We start from the raw sequence: 20630 nt of genomic DNA on the forward strand, positions 1-20630 counted from the left end.
ATTTTTTTTTTTCCTTTCTAGTTGCCAATTTATGCAGTACTGTTTGGTTTGAAAATCATCTGTTCTATACAGACTCCAGTTCCCAATGAGGAAACTTTGTTTCTATGACTTTAGATAGAGTAGATCATAGCAGCATATTTTAAAAAAATATTTGGATAATAAAGATATAACTTAAGAACAGGAAAAGAAGAATTAAAAGGTCAAGTACAGAAGGAGAACATACAACCCAGAGCAACATTATACATTTCTTTGCCTATGAAGAAAGAGACTGTTGAGCTGCATAATCCTGCAGCCTTGTACACCTGGCGCAGAACAAGTAACATCCACTCATGCTAGAGAAATTTCAATGACAGTGTTATTCAAGCCTTTTAGTCTACTTCTCAGAAAAAGGTAGGGGTTTTTTTTGTGTACTATAAATAAATTCCTCATGTCTTATTTATAAAAAGGATCAAGCTGACACTGACCTCTAATTTCACTTCATCCAAAGTTGTTTTAGACTCTCGTGCTTCTTTAGATAAAATATCTATTTGGAACTTCATTTGTTCATTGTTTTCCGATGCAGCTACATATTTTTGCTCTAGTTCTTCATGGAGCTGTTTAAGTGCTACATATTCCTGATCAGACTTTACATATTTAAGTTGTGCATCTGCTAGATTGTCTTTTGATTTTCCAATTTCTTCAGTCATATGTTTAAGTCTAATTTCATTATCAGCTACTTCAGAAAGCAGCTTTTCTCTTTCCAATTTTAATAAGCGTAGTTCCTCACATTTTTCAAGAATCTGCCAACAGAAAAGCAATATTAATAGCATTTTCTAAATCAGTATTTGTCATAGCTGCATAATAAAAACCAAGTTCATATGCAGATATAGGAAATAAAGTACAGAGAAATACACAGCATAGTACATTGGGTTTTGCTTTGTTTGGAGGGAGCCGTCTAGCAAACAATCCTTCAAAGGGAAGGAAGAGAGACAAGCCTTTCAAAACCTTGAAACCTCTTCCTCTAGTTCCTTAGATGGTCTTTAAATATTTCCTTTTTCCTATGTTTGAGCTAGGACTGGACTGATACTCCTAGCTGTAACTCCTAAACAGAATATTTAGATGTATCAATAGTTCCTTCATGATACAGAGTTTATAAAATTGTTAACATCTAATTAAGTTTTGTTTATTACTGGAAATAGACCACTGGAAGGGTTTGGAACTTTTTGAAAAGCATTCATGAGTTTGTAAGATTATTTGCCCTGGATAATTTTCACTGCACATGCTTAGTAGCATGTATTTAAGGATGAAGAAACCTAGAAAGTGTTTGCAAACAAACCCTTTAAGACACATTTATAGCAACCTTAGTCTACTAAGCCCTAACCTGCCAGGAAACAGAAAAGTTTCCTTACAAGTTTTCCAGAATTTGCAAGTTAAATCTCACTTCTCAAGCAGCATTTCTGCTAAGAGGTCTTGAAATTTTCTCTTTGGCCAATTAGACAAAAATTCAGTTTTAGAACAGTAAACCAGGATCAAACACCATTACACATACACACAGAGTTATCAATAGTGACCATGGCAAATAGACAGGCAAACGTTGGACCAGAAATTCCCGATTAATTGTAGTAGACTTTGTGATTAAATATGTGATCTTAAATTTACTCCTAGGTGCAAATATTAAAAACCTGAGGAACAATAATTCAGTGAACTTAGTTGTAAAATCTTAGGTCATTTGATTCAAGATAACCTTTGGCTTTAAAACTTCGTATCCAATAGGCCTCCATTAATACATTACCAGTCAAGCACGATATAAAAACAAGGAAGCAGTTAGATTTTTTTTTTGTGTTTACCTCTTTCTGCTGTATCTCAACAGTATTTGGTAGAGACTGAAATTCTGATAGCTCATTTACTTGTTTTTGTAGAAGTGCATTCTCTTTCAATGCTTTTTCTAGTTCTCCTTTGAAGTCAGCTGCCTTTTTTTCCAGCTCCGCAAGAGAGAGCAGATCTAGAAAATTAACAAGTTTAGATTAATAAGACAGTGTGAGAAAAAAGCATGTTTTAAATTAAGCAGAATATTTATAACGTATTCTGGATGTCATATCAGTATAATTCTAGAAAAGTATATTTTACAGTGACCAACAATTAAAAGATGAAACTAGTGGTCTGAATTTGGTCATCATTTGTTAGGTTGACATCTAGTTTATTTTAGATTCTCCCTGACAGCCTTCATTAACTTGACTGTCTTTGTGTGAAATAGAAAACATTCTGTAAGCTGCAGTTTTCCAAATGCTTCAAGAAAGTGCTAAAGCAGTTACTATGTGCCAGCAGCACCAGAGAGTCTAATATTTTATGTTGAAAGAAGGTCCAAGTATTCAAGAAAACAAGAGCTAAAGTCTTCCCTATCCCCCATCTTGTTTTAACCCCAGCCAGCAACTAAGCATCACACAGCTGCTCACTCACTTACCCCCCTCCCAGTGGGAAGGGGGAGAGAATCAGGAAAAGTAAAACTCGTGGGTTTAGATAAGAATGGTTTAATAGAACAGAAAGGAAGAAACTAATAATGATAATGATAACAATAATAAAATGACAATAGTAATAATAAAAGGATTGGAATATACAAATGATGCACAATGCAATTCGTCACCACCTGCTGATCAACGCCCAGTTAGTCCCTGAGCCATGATCCCTCAGCCCCACTCCCCCCAGTTTCTATAATGGGCATGACATCACATGGTATAGAACAGCCCTTTGGCCAGTTCGGGTCAGCTGCCCTGGCTGTGTCCCCTCCCAACTTCTTGTGCCCCTCCAGCCTTCTTGCTGGCTGGGCATGAGAAGCTGAAAAATCTTTGACTTTAGACTAAACATTACTTAGCAACAACTGAAAACATCAGTGTGTTATCAACATTCTTCTCATACTGAACCCAAAACACAGCACTATACCAGCTACTAGGAAGACAATTAACTCTATTGCAGCTGAAACCAGGACACCCCCCCACCATTATGGGGAAAAGAGAGGAGAGAAGGAGGGGAATAAAGAACCATCTGAAACAATACCTTTTGGAACTTTACCCTCCATCAGTGAAGTTAGCCTTGTGTTTTCTTGAAATGCAGACTGCAACTCTTTCTGCAAGTCAGCTTGCATTTTTTTGTAACTGGCTTTTCCTGCTTCTATTTGGCTTTGGTAGAATTGAACATCCTTTTGCATTTGCTTGTAATTATTTAAGAGTTCATTCTTCAGGAAAACAAAACATGAAATTCACACACAAAATAAAAGTCTACTTGCTTAACATTTAAATATTCCATCTGCCACATTTCCTGTCATCACTCTGAACAAACAACTTTGGCCTTGATAAATAGGGCAGAAAAAGACACAATTTAACAACTACATTCCTGTCGGAGTCCTACAATAAAACATACCTTATCTCAGAGGTCAGGGCCATAACTGCTTCTACTATTTTGTCTTTACTCCTTCAATGCTCAAAGTAAGCTCCATCCCACTTGTCTGAGTTCACATCTCTTATTCTCTTCTGTTCTCTGATAAAATTAGGTTTGGAGTCTTATGTCCTAGTAACTCCCTAAAGACTGTTCATCTGCTCACTCTCTCTACTGGTAAACCTAAAGCTAACCATGCACTCCTGTAGAAGAATCATAGAATCATTTAGGTTGGAAAAGACCTTCAAGATCATCAAGTCCAACCATTAAGCATGCCAACTAAACCATGTCCTGAAGCACCCTGTCCACTCGCTTTTTGAATATCTCCAGGGATGGTGACTCAACCACTTCCCTGGGCAGCCTATTCCAATGTTTGACAACTCTCTGAGTAAAAAAAAAATTTTCCTAATATCTAACCTAAATCTCCCTTGCCTCAACTTGAGGCCATTTCCTCTTGTGAAAAAGCCTCTATTTTCTTTTTATCTTTCTCCTGAAGACCCATTTTCCATTAATTCCATAATAAAAACATTATTTGGAGCACAAGTCATTAGCTTTCTCCAAACACTGTAGCACATCTTCGTCTTTATCGATTGCCTCCTTCACTAGTGTGGGAGCAGATAGGCCCTGAACAGCATTTTGTACAGCTGTAAATGCAGTTTAACAAGTACTTGCCATCTCCTCCTTAAGCTCCAGATTTTCAGTTCTGAGAAAAGCAGATTCTTTTTTGGCATCCAAGGCTATGGTTTCACTATCCAAGAGGGATTTACTCAGCTGCTGAATTTCCTCTATTAGCTTATCAGAATCTCCCTGAAAAAGACAAATAAATACTCAAATAAATCAAAAAATATGTAGACATACTAAAGCAAATGTGTTCATTATAACGTGGTTAAAATGTAAATACAGGCTCAGAAAACTTGGTAAGCTTACTCCGAAAAGAACAGTAGCAGGCACGTTTGAGAGATGGGATAAAGAGCAGCATTTCCTATAGTTTTACTTTACCAGAGTACTGCTGTATGATCATGTAGTAATTAGCATTTTAAGTTTTGTAAAAAAATTTTCCTAACGTCTGTAAGGAAGCAGATTTCAATTATACCAAAGTTATATCTAAATTTAACCCACCTCCAACAAAAGCAAAACTATCTCTCAACCCAGCAGAAAACTCAAATTTACCACTGAAAAAGACGTGTCTTTTTTTTCTGCTCCTGCTTTCTGTAACTCTTCCACACGATTCTGTAGTATCTTTATTTTGTTCTCTTTCTCTTTCAGCTGCTCCAATTTGGAGTTTATTTCTGCCTAAAAGTTGGAGAAAAAAAAGATAAGGAAGATTCTAGTGCCCAGTTTGGTTTTTCCAAGTAAGAATTTAACAAAAACCTGTTTTGTACGTAGTAAGCATTCATGGGTTTTAGACGTATCCTCACAGCTGGTAAGACTAACCGGAGCCCAATGATGTCTAGGTTGTCCTCAGCAGATGCAGTATTTCAAGATAGACAAACCAAGCACATTTCATACAAGTCTTATTGCACGTAAATTAACGGACAGGCTCACCTCAAGTTCCTCATTGTACACTTCAGCATTTGAAACTAGATTCTTTAAGTTGGTAATTTCATGCATTAGTTGTATCTGTGGAGCAAATTGAAGCATAATTGCAGAGGATGTTAGAAAGCACCCACGCCAGTAGTTTTAGTTGCCAACACCATGAAAATAAGCAAGGTCGATCTTGTGTTTTCTTTTCTATTAGTGGGCAAACCATATAAAAACAAGCATATCTATTTAAACAGCTACAAAACAAGTTGCTACATATTCTTTCAAATGGATAGATAGGATGCAAAGCTGTTTTATCTTCCCAGTCATTAGACAGGATTCAAGTACAATTTAATCTGCAACAGCTTGAGAAGCAAGAGCAACGTGATCGAAGTAATTAATGCAGGAATTGTACAGATACAACACTTCAAATTCTAGTCACGTTAAGCACCTTTTTATGACACAGTGCAGATATTTATGATTAAATCTATTCACTAGCAAGAATGAGAAGGTGCCAAAATTGAGGTAAAGCAAGCCATGAACACATTCAGTGGCATCCTCTGAAAGGAGGCACAAGTAGAAGAGTAGATAGAAAAGCATTTCTAAAATTGAAGAAATCTTTTCTTTCGGTCTTTGTTAGAAAAAGCTTTACAGTAAGCACTCATCTACAAGTACTTCTGTAGAGTCACAAGTGTACGTAAGGAGAAAATCCAATCTGTAGTTTTTAAGATCAGTGAAAAGCTTTAAAACAAGCACTGTCCTATGAGTATTTCTATATAGTTAGAAGTATAGTGAGACAAAAACCCAACCTGTAATCTTAAAATCAGAGTATGGTTGTAGAAGATATGGTACAATACTACTGTCAGAAGTCATTTAATGTCATTCAGAATAACAGAGTTTACCTGTGTATATATATCTGTGGTGATTTAAATTGATGTATTTCAACTAATGTATTTAGTGGAGTATGTGACCTTTCAGTGTTGCTATCATTAACCTGCTACATTGGTATCAGCAAATGCTTACATTTTATGGACTGTCTTCAGATGCATATCTGAAAACACGAATCATTCAAAAAGCAATTCTTGTAATAGAAGCTACTTTAGAACATTGCATCTGTTATTAGATACGCAAAAGCTTTGCAGGGAAAATTAGCTGAGGATTTGTTAAATGTTGGCTGATAAGGAAGATAGCAAAATTTGTCTAGCATACAAAAGGTCTTCTAAAAAGAATCTTAAATACAAGCTAAATCCTAATCTATTATGGATCCATTTTGTTTAAGGCCTATAAATCTTTGTAGGGAACACAATGGAAATGAGAGGTTATCTTGTTAAATTGTAACCTGAAACAACAATGCAAAAGGATGTATCTTCAGCTTCAACCTTAGTTTCATGGTCAGAAGATATTAAACAGACTAGCATGTACGAGTAACCTGCAGAGAAGGCATCAGGAAAGAAATGGAATAATACATCCACGTCTCAATACCTCAAGTTGTTGGTTTTGGGGTTTTGTTTAGGGGTTTTTTTTGTTGGTTGTTTTTTGCACCGTGACTTATTTCACAGTTTAGCCCTTGGGCAGCTAGAACCTAATACAAATAAAACATATTTTGGGTTACAGAATCAGAGCATAAAATGTTTGGAAAAACAAGGTATATCTCCACTAACAGAACAAGGAGATGAAGAGAACTGAAAGTCAGCATTTCCTATATCATAGGTTATCCAGTAGGTAGGTTTACCTTTTCTGACTTCCAGGCACAAAATATGTTTCAGTTTTCCACAGACATTACTATTCACACTATTAATTTTAAATATTTTATTACTAAGTTAAATAATACAGTAAAAGTTAATGCTCACATAGTTCAATAGATTACCAAAAGCCAGAGCTATCTTGGATTATAAACCAAGATGTTTTGCACAAGAAATATGTGAAATATGGTTTAGCAACCATACTTTAACTTTAAAACAGTTCTAAAATATATTTATGCAGCAAAAACAACAGTTTCTTGCAGAAATCTACAGTGAAATTCAGATCATGAATATATAAAAATAATATATGGATACATATATACACACATAAATATATGCTTAACCAGACTTCAGTATGTGATTCTCCCAAAATTTAAGTCTGAATTTTACACTCTGAGTAAGTGCAGTTTAAATCCTGGGTTCATTCATTCTGTTGCTGAATGTAGCTTGTAACACCACCTGTTTGTGAATCGACATCCAAGTATATGTACCCTGAATAAACTCTAGAAAACATATGAGAATAGAGAATTCTTATCTCTCTGTATTTATTGCAATGCACTTTACCTCATGATCTTTTTGTGTTTGTTTTTCCAGTGCCTCAAATTCATCCATTTCTATTTTTTCCTTCAGTTTCTCTTTCATTTCATTTATTTCTGATTTCAACTGCTCATTTTCCAATACTAGGCTATTAAAGTTAGCTTGCAGGACGTTGATCTCATTTACAGCAATATCCTGAAGAAGCAGCACAAGAAACTTTAGAAGTTGTTGTTGGAATGTCAGTCTTATTTCTGGAAAATACAGAACAGACTTACCTTTTCTAGCGCTAATGCTTCACAGAGTTGCACAGATTCTTCAAAGTCTCTCTGAGTCTAGAAAAAAAGAATCACTTTCGGTTAACTGATCTACAAGATCAAGCAAGTTTAGTATTATATTCCTTGTGGCTTGTCTTTTCATGGCTAGTCCTGTTTAAATACCAATGCTTACTGGATCATTTGCCACAAAACCATAGAATCATAGAACCATCCTACACCTTCACAGAGATTACCAAGAGACAGACTTTCTAACCATTTATAATAATTCTTCAGACATATAGAAGAATATTGCTGTTCTACAGAAGAGTAAGGCAGATCTTACTGAGAAGCATGTAACACACATGCACTGTAATAGACAACTGAAATAGATCGTGACATTACCCAATTCATGTTAGGTCCAGCAGTCCATTCTACATCTGAAATCTGATCAGGAACCATCAGAGATTGGTTGTCATGTTCAGAATTCTCTAACATAGCTGAAAAGAAAGATCTATTAAAAAATACAGAGTAGCAGTAGATTTTAAACTGAAGATTAAGAATTATTTTATCAAAGAATTTTATCACATTGGAAGCAATCATTCAATGGCAAAGCAGCAGCACACTAAGTAGGACTTCTGAATCTCATCATTTTCTCTTATGAAAGGGAACAACACTGAAATCCAGTCCCAACACTTATGCTGACCACCTTACCACAAGTTAATGAATACTAAACCAAATCCAGAATATATACCTAACTACAGACTAAGAAAAGTGTTTAAGTGTCAAGGAAAGAACCACAACAGTATCCTGCAAGATTTAAAGAAAAAAGCACCACTCCCCCCCACATACAGAAAAAACCCCCATGACAATCCACACACAAGCAAAAAATCTTGGCAGAAGGATAGGTAATAAGGCTGTAAGAAGATGCAATTCAGCAACACTACTATCCAGTTATGCTCGTCTTCAGTTCAACTTTCTTTGTCCCTTAGCTCCTCTAATAAGTCCTTGAATTTCTCTATATTTCAGTCTGATCTTTGAGTAATGACTTCTCTATTCTTGTTGAGGATTTTGAAATTTCACCAGCCCCCACTTTTTTTTTCCTATCCTTTTTTGGGGGAGAACACAGTTTGGATAGGTAGTCTGTGATAAAGAATAACTTTGGCTACTTTTACAAAAATAAATGGGGGGTTGGGGTAGGCTGCATGGCAGAAGTATTTGTAGACCCTGCCTTTCACCTCACAGCTCTTACCTTTGGTTTTAACAAATTAAAAGTTCAATATCCAGAAGGGTGTGTGTGGGGAAGTAATTTCCTTGGAAGGTGCGTACAAGGACATTTAGTTTTGGTTGGGGTTTTCTGTTGTTTTGGTTTTCGGGGTGGGGTGTGGTTTTTTGAGGCTTTTTTTTTTTTTTGCCCTTTTTTTGTTTGTTTGTTTTGTTTTTTTTTTTTTAATTTGTGCTATCCAGAGAGTCAGCTTGCTCCCTATGGGAAACTAAGTAATGCTTGCAGTTACCCAACGGGAATTTGCTATACATTATTTCACCTGGGATAGTAAGACTCACGCTCCCACTTTTTATTTAAAATGAACCTTATTTCCAAGCACAAGAACTACCAGTATTATTGTGCTAAAACCACTTCCCTTCCAGGCAGCATCCTTTGCTGGCAGACAAAGGTAATTTCCTTATGGGCTACAGGTAACTCTTTCAAAATTGGGTTCATGGAACATAATATGAGTAGTATAGTGACAACTAAATGTAGTTTTCATATTAGCAAATTAATTTGCTTTATAACTTAGATTTATTAAAAAGGAATTATTTCTCATTTCAAAGCTGCTTTGCAGAGTTTCCTTATTTTTTTCCTGAAGATACTTACAATCCTCCATGTCTGGTAGTGCCGACAGAGACATTTTCATTTTTTTTGTTTCAGCCAGCCTTGGTTTTTCAAAGTCTTCAAAATAGCTCACATTCGCCTGGTTTATTTTACCAGGAGCCCAAGTAACTCTTCTTCTTCTCTTGGTCTTTAAAAAAGTATTTACAGAAAAAGTGATACAATCAAAGCACTAAGTAGAGAGTAGATGTCGCATTAGACTAGTTCTATAATAGTACCAGCAGCTAACTAGACAGTTGTTTGCAGTTTCTTCAAAATGAAGCCACAGCATAACAGTTTGAAACCAAAAGTCTCTGCAGTCTGTTCACTGCAAGGCAACATTGAATTGATACTCACTCAGAAGTTATTTTAAAAGTTACTCCTTTAAAAATAAAAATGATGCAAAAATTGCCTATCAGACTTATTCGCCATTGTCAATATAACGCTATGCATTTAACATCTTTTGCAAAGTATTTTAGAGTTAACAAATAAGATCTAGAACAAGTGCTTACTTTAGCATTCTGTTTTGAGGAAAAGGAGGCAGAAGTCACCAGCATCTCAGTTAAGTTTCGTATCCTGTCTTCCTGTACTTTTTGAAGAGAATTTTTTTCTTCCAACAGCTGGGCCAGTTGGTCTTTCTCCATTGCGTGAATTTGAGTCTTTGAAGACACCTTGCATAAAAAGAATATTAACCGAACTGACATCTTAAGAGCACAAACTACTCCTACAGAAGATACACAATTACCAATACTTAAAAACTACACACATTCTTTTAAGCCTGGAAGAGCTGTCTTTAATCTTTAACAATGAAACTGACAATTTAGTCTACAATTTACCTGTAGACTTAGTATTTAAAGGGGTCAAAACAATATAGCCTCAGATTTTTCTAGACAAAGCATTATTTCAAGTGTAACATAGTTTAAGATGACCTTCCCACGGTGCCAGAAGCCTTGTGGTCTTTTAAAGTTTGAAATACTGAAAATTTGTTCTGGTGTAAAGCAACTGCATTACAGTAGCTAGTTTTTTGACAACTTTATAAGCTTACAATACTTTAGAGTAATTCTAAGTTCACATTGGATTTTCCAACAAACTCTTCTGTACTTTCTTCACTATCTCAGAAGATAGCAAGCAAACATACTTCTAGGCGCAAGTTTATACTGCAAATTAATTACCTTAAAAAATAAGGTCAGTTATTTTGCCTTAAACTTTTCCTATGACTTTTTTATTAAAAAAGAAAAAAGCACATTTTGATGATTTAATTCACCAAAACAGTATGTTCAGAATTGTGATTTTCTTGTGCTTTATTTTTTATATGATCTATGCTCTAACAAGTCTTGCAAGATTGCTCCTCAACTCCATAGATTTTTGGAGAAAGATGAACACATGAAAGACTACACTGGTGGGAAGTTGCTATTGTTCGTTTTCTAAATGTATCTTCTGCCTATACATGACATAACTTTTGCCAGTGATCTTACGCAGTTGCAACTTCTTGCAACTCAAACTGAAGTTAATCATCAGTAAGGGGGAAAAATATGAATTAAGTTGGAATCTCTAACTGACATTCAATAAATTCTTATATTGCAATTAATTATTCCTTTTGATATGTGGCAATGTTAAAGTGGGCTGTAAGGCATGACAAATTTCTATTTCTTAAATATGTTAACCTACAGAAAGCAAGCAATTCAGTTACTTGATCTTATTCAGTATTAGCTTTCACACAGATACATTGACTACCACCAGTTGTTCTAAACTTCACATCATGTTTTCAATTTCTATTCTCTCAATAGAAATGACAGATATAACTTTAAACAGTTTACCTACCCCTCCAAATTTAACTGATTTTGGTTTAAAAAAGAATGTTTCCAAATAGCTATCAGTACTAAGGATAGATGAATTTTAATAAGTTTCTTACATACTTCCTCCAGCTGCTTTTTCAAATCCAGAATTTCTTTGCGATATCTCTTCAGGAGGGCATCATCATCAAGTACTTCATTGACTTTCGGAGTATTCTTCATTCTTTTGGCTGTATTGGCAAACTGGAAGAATATTCTCTCATGGGCAATAGTTAGAGAACAAATATATCAAAAGACTTATTCTGTCTCATTATTTCCCAACAGAATTAAAGGGACAGTTTATTAGATAAAGAACAACATATAATAAAGGACACCAATATTTACATTTTCTTGTTTTTCATGTATTCTAACCTTTGAAAAGGTAAGTTTTCTTTGCTTGATATCAATACCTAAAAAGTAAAGCCTAACATTTAAGCAAAAATATACCAACTTATTTTTTATTTAATAAAAAGCACAAGAGACTACCAAAAAGGAAGACAATCCTACCTAAAGAATACAGTTCATAAATAGTTCAATTACCCTCCTTTCCTGCAGGACCTAACATCTTGTGTTAGCAAAGACTTGTAGTTCTGTGTTTGGAAAAGGCAAATGAGAAAACAGAGGTTATCACCTGCCTGCAAGGTGACAGAAGGAGCTTTGTTCCAACTGCCAGAAAGCTCTAGTTAGACAACCTAGTACAAGATGATGACTGGGAAAAGATGCTGTGTACAAAACAAATATTTCAAGTTGCAAGTCCACAGAGGACCTTTAGAAGATTCAAATGACTGCAGATCCAGCAGATTACAGTTTCCACCCCTCCAATCTACAATGAAGCCCTGAGTCAGAATAATGCTTAAAAACAGGCAAGTTTTACCTGAAGAGTACTGAGCGTTTCATCAAAAGAAACAGGAGTAATTGTACAAATAATAACCGTCTTAGCATTTCCTCCAAGGGAGTTCTGCAGAATTCGAGTCAGCTTGCTGTCTCTGTAATTTATGAAGCTGATGAAAAAGAGGGAAGGAAAAAAATTAAGAAAAAAATTCATATTTTTGATTCAAAAACATGCAGGAAATATCTTTTCTAGAGGTAATAGGTTATTTGAAATAGTTACCCACATAAAATAGGATTATATATAAAGGATTATAATTTCTTAGTTTATTAGTGACTTATCTTAAAATAGGTATACAAACACAAGTGCTTACCCAGAAGGGTCATCACAAAGTTTTTTGATAACTTGACCCAGAATGAACAAACTCCGGTTTATATTGCAGCCTTCTTTCAGTCGGACACCTAGGTATCACACAGTAATTTTTTTTAATTTATTTATTAATTTAAAACAACATTAAGATACATTTTCAACCTGTCAAGCTTTTGTGCTATGTTATGCTCAGAGAGATTATTCAAGAGTTAGATCTCAAGTGCCACAGTGCACTATGACCCATCAGCAACCAGTATTGAATCCTTTATAATAGCTGAAATGCATCAAAATAAGATAGGAATCTATCACAAATAAACATTAATAAGCTTTACATAGTAAGCAGCTGGGGCCATAAGAACTTTAATTTTACTTCCTATTTAAATTTTGTAAATGCCCATATTTACATGTCTAAGTATAACAAACCAGCCTTAGATACAACTTTTGGATTAGTTATTCCTTGTAAAAGAGAATATTAACTTGTGTTCCCCTCAGATTACTTTTTTATGATAAAGGCATTTTTGCGCAGCTTCATGCTGTCATTGTTAACAATCAAGCTTCCTCTTAATTAAAGAGTGAGCCATCTATTCAGTCTTTACCTTTACATAGAAGTCCCTACAAGCTTCTAATGATTTCTTTACTACAGGTGAATCTTTACTGATTCATCTCCATTCTATTAGTTCAGTGCATGACTGTTGCTGGACCTGTTGTTCTAGAAGAGTCATATTACTACCTAATTGTTTGCACTTCACAGCATTTTCAGTATTTTCCTGAGTAGATCCTACCTTACCAAGGGGAAAAGGGACTATTTGTAAACAATAAGTAGCACAATAACACATAGATCAAATAATTTCCTTTCTACCACAGCCTCCTATAAGAGTTTATTAACTCTTATAAGAGGTGGTCATCAGGAGAGCACCATTTAACACTTACCTTCAGATCCTGTTTGACTAGCTCTTTCACTGCCTGCCAGATCTACCAAGTTCTGCAAATCATTAAGTATTTCACAGGTTAGTTCTGAGGCAATTCAGTTTTAGATCCTCTTAATTCTAAATCTCTGCTAAGAATTTCATAAGATTCATATACTTAGAAAAAAGCAAGAAGATTGTCATTATTGGAAGTAATCCATAGCTACTACACACATACCAACCAACTCTTTCAAGGTACATAAGGACATGGAATAAGTTTGTATGAACTCTATCATACCACCCTGAATGGTATTTCAAACTTAGAGTGCAATTCCTCCTACCCTCACTAACAAAAAGATAAAATGTAGTTTCTCAATACAGAAGTGTTAACTACAGATTCAAGCTTAGGAAGCTTTGTGGAATCACAGATCATCTGGTTCAATCTTTCATAGGAAAGAGAGCTTGGATGAGTTATCTAGCACCCTGTCCTGAACTGGCTGTATGTGTCTCCTTGCCTGTCATTGTGGGGATAAGGAAAGGAAGAAATTAAATACCAGAGGAAAAGCCTCTGTCATGGTTTAACCCCAGCCAGCAACTAAGCACCATGCAGCCGCTCACTCACTTCCCCCCCCACCCAGTGGAACGGGGAAGAGAATCAGGAAAAAAAAAAGTAAAACTTGTGGATTGAGATAAGAACAGTTTAATAGCACAGAAAGGAAGAAACTAATAATGATAGTAATAACAATAATAAAATGACAACAGTAATAATAAAAGGATTGGAAAACACAAGTGATGCACAGTGTAATTGCTCACCACTCACCGACCAACACCCAGTTAGTTCCCGAGCAGTGATCCCCTCCCCCAGGCCAACTCCCCCCAGTTTACATATGAGATGTGATGTCACATGGTATGGAATACCCAGTTGGCCAGTTTGGGTCAGCTGCCCTGGCTGTGTCCCCTCCCAACTTCTTGTGCCCCTCCAGCCTTCTGGCTGGCTGGGCACGAGAAGCTGAAAAATCCTTGACTTTAGACTAAACTCTACTTAGCAACAACTGAAAACATCAGTGTGTTATCAACATTCTTCTCACACTGAACCCAAAACACAGCACTATACCAGCTACTAGAAAGAAAATTAATTCTATCCCAGCTGAAACCAGGACAGCCTCACTCTGAATCTGGTTCAAAGTCAACTAGAACTTTATAGCATCCCATAATGATTTGCCTAAGCAAGCAGCCCTCACTTTTATTGGTTTCTGTTTCAGAAGGGTAAAATCCTGTACTAACTCCACCAAGCAGCAACAGACCAAAAAGGCCAAAAAACCCTCTCTCCCCCCGCAGTTAGTAGAGGTTACTATAGTCAGTTGGAACAGAGACAGGCTAGAAGGTGGGGGGTGGTGTAAGAAGAGTAGGTCCCATAAGTTATGGTGAGGAAAAAAAGTAGGCAGCAGTTTGCTCAGATACTGCATAAGCAGTGTTTACATTCAGATCCCAGAGCTTTTTCACATGAAGCCAGAACAGAAAGCTATTTCCACTACACATGTGATTGACCTAATACTATTCCCCATTCTGAGTAAGAGTGCTCATGCAGATTTTGAGCAAGCTTGAATGCTTTCATATTGATTTCATTCCTCTGGTTGATTTGGATTCTCTTCTGCGAATCAAGGAAAGGCTGTATAAAGGCTTCAGAAACCAAAACAATCCCCTAGAGATCAGCAGTGTATTCCCTGCAGCTTAGGACATTTCATATACTAGTAATCCACCAGAGATGCTAAGTGGGGTTACTTTTGAAAAAATTAATCTTCTGACCATTGTAACTGTAGGCCACACATTCTTTTAACAACTAAATTTGAGGAGAAGAGAAGCCTTAAGGTTACCCACTTTACAAGTTACTTCACTGGGCTTGTCAGTCGTCAAGAACAACTGTAGGGGAAGCTGTGTTTAAGAAAATGCAAGAGCACTCCAACAACAGCCCCTTATGCTCCTGGGAAAGGCATAACACTTCCCAGTCCAGCCTGAATCGTCTAGGAACTATTCCCATGTTGGAATTCCCTTTGGTGAGAAGATACATATATAGATAGATATCTCCTCTAGATAACACCCCAGGAGTCTCCCTCTATACAGATGATCCGAAACATGATTTTTGCTCAAGAAATGCGTGCTAGAAGTTAACAACAAAGCATGCTTGTAATGTCATTTTAAAGTAACATGATTCTCTCAAACAAACAGTAACAGTAAATTCTCTACATAAATGCCTATTTAATAGCTTCTTGGAGTACAGCTTACCAAGTGGGATACCATCACAGCTCCATCACAGTTTGCATTTGCAGGGTCACTTCGTTCTCTGCTTTCAATTATCTAGAAGAAGAGGGTGCAATAATGTTTTTGTCACTTTGAAAGTAATAAAACCCCTCCTAATAGTGAAACAGTTTTTACCATTCTGAAGATAGTGTGAGAACGGCTGCTGTGTTCATTCATTTTTGTTTCTCCATAATGGCGATTTTCTGTCAAAAAGCAATATTAGAATACTTCTGCTTATATTCTGATAAACTGGAGACAACAGACAAAAAGCACAATTTTAAAAACTATCTGAAAACCACTGATTTCTGAATATAATCTCAAAGAGATACCCCATGATTCTAGATATACCCGATTCATCAATGCTTTTCTAAGATATCAGCTGACATTGGCTAAACAACTTACTTTCTCCTTTTCTGATCCATTCCATAACTTGTTCTGGGGCAACCACCACCTCTTCAATCAGATCTTCTACATATGTGTTCCTCTTAAGAGCAAAAACAGTAGTAAATTTTACTGAACTCTAAAACTCACTTCAATACATTAAGTTAACATTAGCAGCAATTATTATGGTATTTATTCCATTCTGCTTCCTTCTTAAAAGGAAGCAACATCAGTTGAATGTCTTTTTACTCTGAACACAAGGGACAGGGAAAGTTTAGACCTTTATCAGAACTGTAGCCTAAAGGCACAAGAATCAAACAACAGAGATCTAGAAAGTTTCCTAAAAATAAAACTGGTAAGGGAAATATCCTGGACAAATTCTGAGGGAATCCAGGAGTATTTTTCTCAGTAAATGTTATAAGACCATAATCGTACAACTGATAAATCTCCCTTCTTCCCAAGTTCCAAAAGCATTGATCATTTAGGGCATCGAAAGAAAAAAACCAAAACAAAACACCACAAACCACCAGTTTTTATTATTTGCTACAAAACTTTATATAAAGAAATTGAAGATGGCATTAATACAGATTTATTTTTCCCTACTGATTATCTCACTGAATAGGTCTAGTCTGATGGTTGTTCTATGTTCAGAGTAGAAGTGTATCTATTTTGTAGATGATATGAAGATGGTATTAAAGTAACTCTGTATATCTGTTGAAGACTTCTAACACATTGAGCTAGAGGCTTAATATCGTGTTTGTAGAAGTTTTATTAGCTAGACAACTCCCAGGTATTCGCTGCCAAAGTTAAATAAAATATACTGTCCTGGAAAACTTAAGGGATTAAGTCTACTTTTACAAACATTTGTAGAGATAAACCAGCAACAGCAAACCCAGCTTCACTGTTGTTATTCTACTGCAAGTGTCCTTGCGCTAATTCTGAAGATAATTACACAATTTGACACAGAAAAGTTTTCAACTAGATGCCTCTGAAAGCTTTTTTTTTTTTAAAAAACTACTTTTACTCCAAGCAGATACAATACTTACACTACATAACATCCACTTACATTAACATCCTCACGAATTCCCAGAGGCTTCTTTTTCCTGATATCACAAAGCAAATCTGTAATGGTTTCATTGTAGATTTCCATGTAAGAAACTCTTAGCAAGAATTCTCTATCTGGAATCTATTGTTTAAAGAGAAAAAAAAAAAAGAAAAAAAGAAAAAAATAACAGACTAGCCAACAAACACCTTTTAATGCAAGTATTCTCAAAGGTACGTGTTTGGATATCATTCCACAGATTTACTTTCCTCTCATCCTCTTTGCACATTAGCATCTACCAATATAGAATCATTTTTCTTCTGTCCCACCTCTTTCCAGATGCATTAATGGTATATCACTTTCAGTGGGTTATAAAAGTAAGATAACTACCCGATGGAAGCATGACAATAGTTCTCCCACTTAAATGCCATTTCTGTATCTAATTTCCTCCTGCTTAGGCTCTTTCCTCTCTGTATACCTAGTCTTCTCTCTCTGCTTGATTAGACTTACTTTGCTGCTGCTGCTTCTTCTCCTGCCTCCCTGGTAGAGAATACTAGCGTGAGGAAAGGCTGCAGATGGACTCAAGGACTACAGTACCATGGAAAGCTTTCTTGGCTTTAGTTACTTTTACAGACCCCCTAAGGTACTCTGTACCTCCTCAAAGAAGCAGTGACCATTTCACATAACTGATAACAATTACCTGAAGTCCTCAAGGCAGAAGCAAGTGCTCTGCCGATGACGTTTTGGAAATCACTGTTTTAACTTACACCTTCTCCTTACTTCCTATTAGCATTTAGCAATTAGCCTATGACTCTTCTGAAAGCCTGAAATAAGTAAATTTAGTGTCATATTCTTCCCCCTAAAAAATTCTTTAATACTGTCGATTTTTTAGCATTTTAAAATAGCAGAATAAACACAAAGCTTCACATTACCTTATCTACCACATTAATGAGTGAGCATCCATTTATACTTGTAATCAAGGTTTAGGATATTCGCAAGTTTAACAACCCCCCTCAGTTTTGTTCTGATTTGATTCTGACTAATAGAAACCCATTATCTTTTTTTTTTTTTAAACCACTCATCTTTGCAAGGCTACCAAAGCAACTGCAATGTATGGTCCAATATAAGTTCATTTCCTTCATAAGCTCCTTAATACTAAAATTAACTTTTATGTAATAATCACAAATATTACTAGTCCTTCCAGTCACTTCAATTTAATGGAATTGCTCACCTCACAAATAAGTTTGAAAACATGTTGAATTGCCTTAGGGATAATGCCCACAGAATCTTCATTTCCCATCATTGTGTATGTCTTCCCTGAAGCAGTCTGTCCGTAAGCAAAAATTGTGCCTAGAAAGATGGTTAAATTTTACTAATTACTTATGAAATACATTACAAACAGGATTTAAACACAGTTTTAAAACTTACCATTATAACCTTGCACAGCTGACTGTATAATTGGAACAGCTACACCTTCATATAATTGCTGAGTGTTGTCACTTGAGTGAAAGACACGATCTTAAAAAAAAATACATTAAAATAAAGCACGTGAATCCATTGTATTGCAAGTCAAAACCAAGCTGTCATGTTACTTGGTATTGCTGACTTCAAATCCAATAAATGGGCATCAGATGGTTTGTAGGATAATTCAAGCATAAAATGTAATTCTGACACTAACTTTTTTTTTTTAAAGAAATATTAAACCCAGAACCAAGAAAGATAGAATGAACAGACAACAGACAAGTCAAAAAAACCTAAGAATGATGGACACCGTTAAATAGTCATCTGATTTAATGCTAAAACCAGTTTTAATGCTAAAACCTGACAAGACAGGCTACTTGTTAAACTCCTAGCTCGGAGCATGCTTTTATTGAATCCATAATTTGGGAAAAATCTTTGTAGTGGCTACGTTTATATTAACAAGTAGCGAGCATGGATCAGTAGAGACTCAAAGTGAGGCAGTTACGAGGATCTAACATCCACAATAGGCACTTTTCAGGTTTGGGTTCCCCCACACCCTTCTCCCTAAGTGCTCTGGACTAGCCCTAGTCTAGTTCATTTTTAACTGGAATTTATATGAAAAGAATCCAGCTCGTGTGTTCCAAAACCACTCTACAGCATGAAACCAGAACAGAGAAAGCAACGACCATCCAGACACTGACTTCAAAAGCACGTTCCTGGTACCGACTAAAGCAGACATCCTGTGTGCCCCAGCAGCACTCCTTCAAAGTTAAGTTGGAAACAAAGTCCAGGGACGTTGCAAAAAGCTAAGGTCATTAATGCTAGTTGGTACGTTCAACTAGTACAGGAACAAAGGTCCAAAGTAAGCATCAAAATAGTTGCTTTCATATTCTTACCATAACTGAATACTTTTGTACCATTCACTTCGGAAATAGTATTATTTTCACTCTTCCAGTGGAGCGACGCTTTATCTTCTAGCGCATTTTCTCTAAAAGCGGAGATGTTCTGTTAGCTTTATTAGGTTAGGACTCTGCTCCTATAAGGGGAGTCTGCCCCCTTACCGCGAGTACCTCTCCCCCAGGCCCTCGCCAGCCCTGTTCGTCCCGGCTCTCCCCTTCCCCCACGTGGGCGGACGCCGCACAAATGCCCCCTTCCCTCCTCCCCCTCTTCGTAGGGCGGCAGCGGCGCTCCCCGAGGCCCAGCTGCAGGCGGCGGGGGGGGGGGCACGGCAACGCCCAGGGAAGCCGCGGGCAGCACTGCAGCCTCCCCTCAGGCGGGGGGCTCGGGTGCGGCCCTCCCCGCCGGACGGAGCCTCACCTGGCGATGAGCGGCCGCACACGCACGCAGACCGTCACGGCTCCCTCCTCCGCCATCCCCGCGGCCGCCGGGCACGCGCCGCCTGGGAGAGGCAACCCGCTCGCCCCTTTCTCGCCCGCACCCTGGCCAGCAACGTAGCGACTCAACCGCCACCGGAGTTTGAACTTCTCCGGAGGCCGCTTCCTATTGGCCCGCGCAGGGCAGACGCCACGGCGGAGCGTACCACCCGCCAAGAGCTGACGGGGGGGGGGGAGTGGGGAAAGCGTAGTGAGGGATAGATGGCCGAACGGCCCCCTGAGCGCTCCCGCCACACGCCCCCCGTCTGCCCAGAGCCCTGCGATGGTGCCGGCCAGGGCCGCGGCGCCGTAGGAGTGACGCCCTGCGGGCGGCAGCGCTCGGCCGGTAACTTAATAAGCTATCTACTGCATTTGAATAGTATGCTTTCACACATAAAAGTGACATTGTTATGTAATTAGGTTTATTTTTTTGTTTGTTTAAGTAAAAGTTACGCTGGTATTGGAGTGCGGGTTAGAAAAACGACGTGGACGTGAGGTGGATGGTAGTTGCTCAGTTTAAAGCAGCGTTGTTGCAGGAAGCAGAGGCAGACTGTGTTTGCCTGCTCTTCTAAAAAAAAGGGGCTGCTTCGGTGTGTCGTCTTCCAGTGAAAGCGATGCAAGCTTCAGGCCAGGGCGGGCGGGCTTGGCGGGTAGGGAAGGAGGGTAAGGCAGCTGCAAACAAGAGCCTACAGAAATCAAAAAGGAAGGCGTGCTCCAGTTGCATTTCTTTTAGGGTCAGCTAATTCATGACTAGTTTATGAAAATTCATGTTTAAACTTTTAAAGTAAAAATATGTGTGTCGTCCCCCTGCGTT

At 37.3% G+C, this 20630-nt stretch overlaps 1 protein-coding gene across 1 annotated transcript in view; it reads right to left on the reverse strand.

Moving 5' to 3' along the window:
• CENPE (centromere protein E, 312kDa) overlaps positions 1–19816 on the reverse strand; it is a 40548-nt gene extending 20732 nt beyond the window's left edge. The window contains exons 1-23 of the mRNA XM_010586206.1: positions 19761–19816; positions 19340–19431; positions 18411–18500; positions 18214–18332; positions 17007–17126; positions 15962–16043; positions 15695–15762; positions 15545–15616; positions 13287–13338; positions 12361–12448; positions 12033–12159; positions 11243–11362; positions 9839–9997; positions 9333–9477; positions 7865–7959; positions 7484–7540; positions 7236–7403; positions 4954–5028; positions 4579–4701; positions 4081–4215; positions 3031–3208; positions 1827–1981; positions 465–779 (exon numbers count right to left, since the gene is read on the reverse strand). Coding sequence (XP_010584508.1) covers positions 465–779; positions 1827–1981; positions 3031–3208; positions 4081–4215; positions 4579–4701; positions 4954–5028; positions 7236–7403; positions 7484–7540; positions 7865–7959; positions 9333–9477; positions 9839–9997; positions 11243–11362; positions 12033–12159; positions 12361–12448; positions 13287–13338; positions 15545–15616; positions 15695–15762; positions 15962–16043; positions 17007–17126; positions 18214–18332; positions 18411–18500; positions 19340–19431; positions 19761–19816 — 2691 coding nt within the window. The remainder of the gene's footprint in view (positions 1–464; positions 780–1826; positions 1982–3030; positions 3209–4080; positions 4216–4578; positions 4702–4953; positions 5029–7235; positions 7404–7483; positions 7541–7864; positions 7960–9332; positions 9478–9838; positions 9998–11242; positions 11363–12032; positions 12160–12360; positions 12449–13286; positions 13339–15544; positions 15617–15694; positions 15763–15961; positions 16044–17006; positions 17127–18213; positions 18333–18410; positions 18501–19339; positions 19432–19760) is intronic.
• Between the last annotated feature and the right edge of the window lie 814 nt (positions 19817–20630).

Source organism: Haliaeetus leucocephalus, unplaced genomic scaffold, assembly GCF_000737465.1.
Source record: "Haliaeetus leucocephalus isolate CR32 unplaced genomic scaffold, Haliaeetus_leucocephalus-4.0 Scaffold140, whole genome shotgun sequence".
Lineage (NCBI taxonomy): Eukaryota > Metazoa > Chordata > Aves > Accipitriformes > Accipitridae > Haliaeetus > Haliaeetus leucocephalus.